The sequence below is a fragment of the Myotis davidii genome, unplaced genomic scaffold, assembly GCF_000327345.1.
Source record: "Myotis davidii unplaced genomic scaffold, ASM32734v1 scaffold660, whole genome shotgun sequence".
NCBI classification, from domain to species: Eukaryota; Metazoa; Chordata; class Mammalia; order Chiroptera; family Vespertilionidae; genus Myotis; species Myotis davidii.
Window position 1 is genome coordinate 959,449 of NW_006292337.1, and position 4,306 is coordinate 963,754.

Consider the following 4,306-nt stretch of genomic DNA (forward strand, 5'->3'; position numbering starts at 1 on the left):
GCTGCATGGAGAGCACCTGCTCGCCCGCCCTTGCTCTGCTGGGGGGAGGGGAGGGGCCTTAGTAGAGCAGGACTGACCCTTTGCTGTAGTTTATTTTTCTTTAAAATTAGAGGAATCATAAATATAAGTTACTAAGTGAAAGAAGCTCATCTAAAAAGCTACTGTATGGCCTGGCCAGTGTAGTTCAGCGGTTGAGCATCAGTGCAGGAAATAAGATGTTGCCAGTGTGATTCCTGTTTGGGCACATGCCGGGTTGTGAGCTCCTTCCCCAGTATGGGCTGTCCACGAGACAGCCAATTGATGATGTTCCTCTCTCATCAACGTTCCTATCTCTCTCTCCCTCTCCCTTTCTCTCTCTCTAAAAATCAATAAAAACATATTTTTTTAAAAAGCTACTGTATGATTCCAACTCTATGACATTCTGAGAAAGGAAAACTGGTTGCCAGGAGCTGGGAGGGAGTGGAGGAGTGACGAATAGTGGAGCACAGAGGATTTTTAGGACAGTGAAAATACTCTGTGTGATATTATAATGGTGGATACGTGTCAGTATGCATTTGTCCAAACCCATGGAATGTACAACACTTAGAGGGAGCCCTAATGTAGTGGACTTGGGGTGACGTGGATTGTCATGTAAGAAATGCAGCACTCTGGGGGGATGTTGATAGTGGGGGAGATTGTGCATATGTGGGGGTAGAGGGTGGGTTGGAAATCTCTGTCCCTTTCAATTTTACTGTGACCCTAAAAGTGCTCTAAAATTTTTTTAAATTATTTTTTTGAGGAGTGGTCATCCCTGTCTCCATGGTCCTTTCTATCTCTGAGCTGATGACAGTTTCTCTGTTCAGAAGGCCGTTTTATTAGAATGCTCAGCACCTCAGATTTTCCCTTGTGGTGCCCAGCACTGAAAGCCTAACGTCTCAGGAGAACAAAGAACAAGGCATTGCTACTTACTCATAAAGGGGGACGGACCATGGCTGTGCTGCTGGGTAGGAACCGAGCTGGGTCCTCGGCCAGGGCACTTTCTAGGGCACCTGTGCCTATCCCTGAGCATCATCGGATGACGGGGCACATCTGCTAAGGTAAAGTGTGGAGAGATGAGCTCCGTTCACTTCAAAGAGTTTACATTTCCTTGTCTTGAGATGAACCAGGAGGTCTTCTGTTTGTGCTTATCTTCTCTGGCCCATACTTACGCATATCCTGTTGGTGTCCCAGGACAAGCAGGGGATCCCGTGGTGGCTGGGACTGAGCTACAAAGGAATCTTCCAGTATGACTACCACGACAAAGTGAAGCCACGGAAGGTACGTGCTCGCTTTTGTGAGGCAGAGAGGAACAGAGGAAAAGTGAGTAAAATGTTATGCCGCATAGCCTGAGGGCCTCTGGGCTCACCACGCCCTTGCTACTGTGAGTGTGTGCAAATTACTGTGCAGAAATCTAGCCTGAGCTCCCTGGGTAAATGGTTTTTTCCCATCAGTAAGGAAAGTAAGCAGTTATAATTTTTTAAGGTGAGACTGACTCAGCTCTCCCTGAGGAAATGGGCAAAAGGACTCTGAGGGATTGTCCTATTCCTTAATTTCTGGGGGTGTTTTGCCTTTGGGAAAGTAGGGGAGGGTCATTCTTAATCCTGAAACTAATCTGCATTTTTCCAAAGCGCGCGCGTGCATGCGTGCATGTGTGTGTGTGTGTGTGTGTGTGTGTGTGCGCTAGCGTGTGCGGATGCCTGGGGGCACCACTGTGTTTGCCTTCTCAAAATAAGAGTCGCTGGGTGGAAAGATGCCATAACCCAGGCTCAGGCGAGGTATTCCTGCAAATCCGGTAAATATTTTATGGCTGGTCAGAAGTGATCAGAAATCTGGGGAAAATCAGGTCATTTGCCAAAAAGAAAGGAAAGCAGAGAGGGATCTGCAAAGTCATTGTGAACACAGAATAGAATGTTTGAAGGGGGCACAGTGCTTGAGTTTTCTCTGTTTTCATTGACACACATTTTTCAGACCAGAACAAATTGAAAAATTATAAGGGAAAAATATCTCTGAGGCAAGAGCTGTCATTCAGATCCTCTGGCAGAAGATCACGGAGAGAGGCCGGTATATAGTTTAAACCCTGAAATACATATCAAAAGTCTCAAAACCACACTTGCTGTATGAGAGAGAAAGCAATATTGATCCATTATGTCATTCCAGATTGCTCTCCAGGCTTTGTTAGCCACGCCCGGGATTGAAAGGCATACTATACAGCTGAGCCTATCTCGTCTATCCTGTCACACCCGCTCTCAGCCAGCTTTTTATAATTGAATGGGGGAAATGGCCCGTGTTGGGGAGGATTTTCACTCAATTCATCAGAAGTCAGTTAAGTTCTAAGAAAAGATCCTGAGCAAATGATGTGGAGGAATTCTGTCGTGGGAACAACTCAGTGGGCATCTGGCTACTCAGAGCCTGTTATTTTGTGGGAAACTCCCAAAACCCTCTAGTTTGCACTTGGATGCTGTAAAACAGGAATTGGACCCTGTGCTCTTATTTTCCCTCTGTTTTTCTTGGTCACATTGTCTCTTTCTTCCTGCTCCCCTCTGCCTCTTTCCCATATAAATGCCTGTGCTTTATCTCCTCCAGTTTTCTCTTCACTCCCTCCTTCTTTTTATACTGACAGTCCTCTCTTTTCAACCTGCATGGTGGTTTTTTTCTGCTTGCAAGAACCAAGAATAAATACTCGCAGATCCTTTACCAAAATGCTGGTTACGCTGTATCCAGCTCTTCATTGCCCACATTGGTGGAAGGCCAAGGCCAACGTGGACACTTCAGTTCCATAGCCGAGTTCATTAAAATCCAGCGGTTGAATCCTCCTCTCTCTCTTGGAGCTTTTTGAAAGACATGTTAACAAGTACCCATACATTTTCAGTTTAAGTTCTTAATATGTTTAAGTTTGCTTTGTTTCTCTAATTGAGGTACTAATGAAGATTGAAGAGGTAACAAGATAACACTTGGGTATGACACATTCCAAGGGCTCAATGAATTATAACTGATATATTCAGAGGCTCTTAAGACTCTAAAACAGGTTTCAAGATAAGAAGTAGGAAGTCAGAGGTGTAAATAATCAGCCTTTGAGTATGACCATTTACTCTCATTTGTGGAGCTTGCCCAGGTCATTTAACCTTCAAAAATGTTAAAAGGTCAATATATTTATTTAGGATATTGGCTCTACTCAGACTGAGTTATTACTTAAAATAACCTATTCTTCTGTAGCCTCTGAGGAAGTAGTTGGGATTCTCAAGTCTCCTGCCAGTGAGGGACAACCAAGCCATCAGGGTCAATGCTGATTCCTTCTTTCCTTCCTTCCTTTCTTCCTTCTTTCCTTCACTCATTTTTATTTCTTTTATTTATTTATTTTTTTTTAGAGGAACACAAGTTTTATTTGAAGCAAAGGGGTATAACATGGCCAGTCACCTGAACAGTAAATAGATTTCTCTAATACCTTACTATATTACTTTTAATGTTTATTTTCACTATTTTTCGTATTTTTAAATTTTTTTAATTAAATCTTTATTGTTCATATTATTACAATTGTTCCTCTTTTTTTCCCCCCATAGCTTCCCTCCACTTGGTTCCCACCCCACCCTCTGCCCTTACCGCCCCCTCCGCCACTCCATAGGTGTAAGATTTTTGTCCAGTCTCTTCTCCCACCCTCACACCCCTTTTCACCCCCTGAGAATAGTCAGTCCACTCTCTTTCTATGCCCCTGATTCTATTATATTCACCAGTTTATTCTGTTCATTAAATTACTTATTAACTTGATTTTTAGATTCACTTATTGATAGATGTGTATTTGTTGTTCATAATTTGTATCTTTACCTTTTTCTTCTTCCTCCTCTTCTTAAAGGATACCTTTCAGCATTTCATATAATACTGGTTTGGTGGTGATGAACTCCTTTAGCTTTTCCTTATCTGTGAAGCTCTTTATCTGACCTTCAATTCTGAATGATAGCTTTGCTGGATAAAGTAAACTTGGTTGTAGGTTCTTGGTATTCATCACTTTGAATATTTCTTGCCACTCCCTTCTGGCCTGCAAAGTTTCTGTTGAGAAATCCGCTGACAGTCATATGGGTATTCCCTTGTATGTAACTGAGTTTCTTTCTCTTGCTGCTTTTAAGATTCTCTCTTTGTCTTTTGCTCTTGGCATTTTAATTATGATGTGTCTTGGTGTGGTCCTCTTTGGATTCCTTTTGTTTGGGGTTCTCTGCACTCCCTGGACTTATAAGTCTATTTCTTTCATCAGGTAGGGGAAGTTTTCTGTCATGATTCCTTCAAATAGGTTTTCAAC

General features: G+C 42.7%; 1 protein-coding gene across 3 annotated transcripts in view; it reads left to right on the top strand.

Moving 5' to 3' along the window:
• FRMD4A (FERM domain containing 4A) overlaps positions 1–4,306 on the top strand; it is a 337,605-nt gene that overhangs the window by 233,380 nt on the left and 99,919 nt on the right. For all 3 annotated transcript variants that reach the window (XM_006765734.2, XM_006765735.2, XM_006765739.2), the window contains exon 11: positions 1,210–1,296. In XM_006765734.2, coding sequence (XP_006765797.1) covers positions 1,210–1,296 — 87 coding nt within the window. The remainder of the gene's footprint in view (positions 1–1,209; positions 1,297–4,306) is intronic.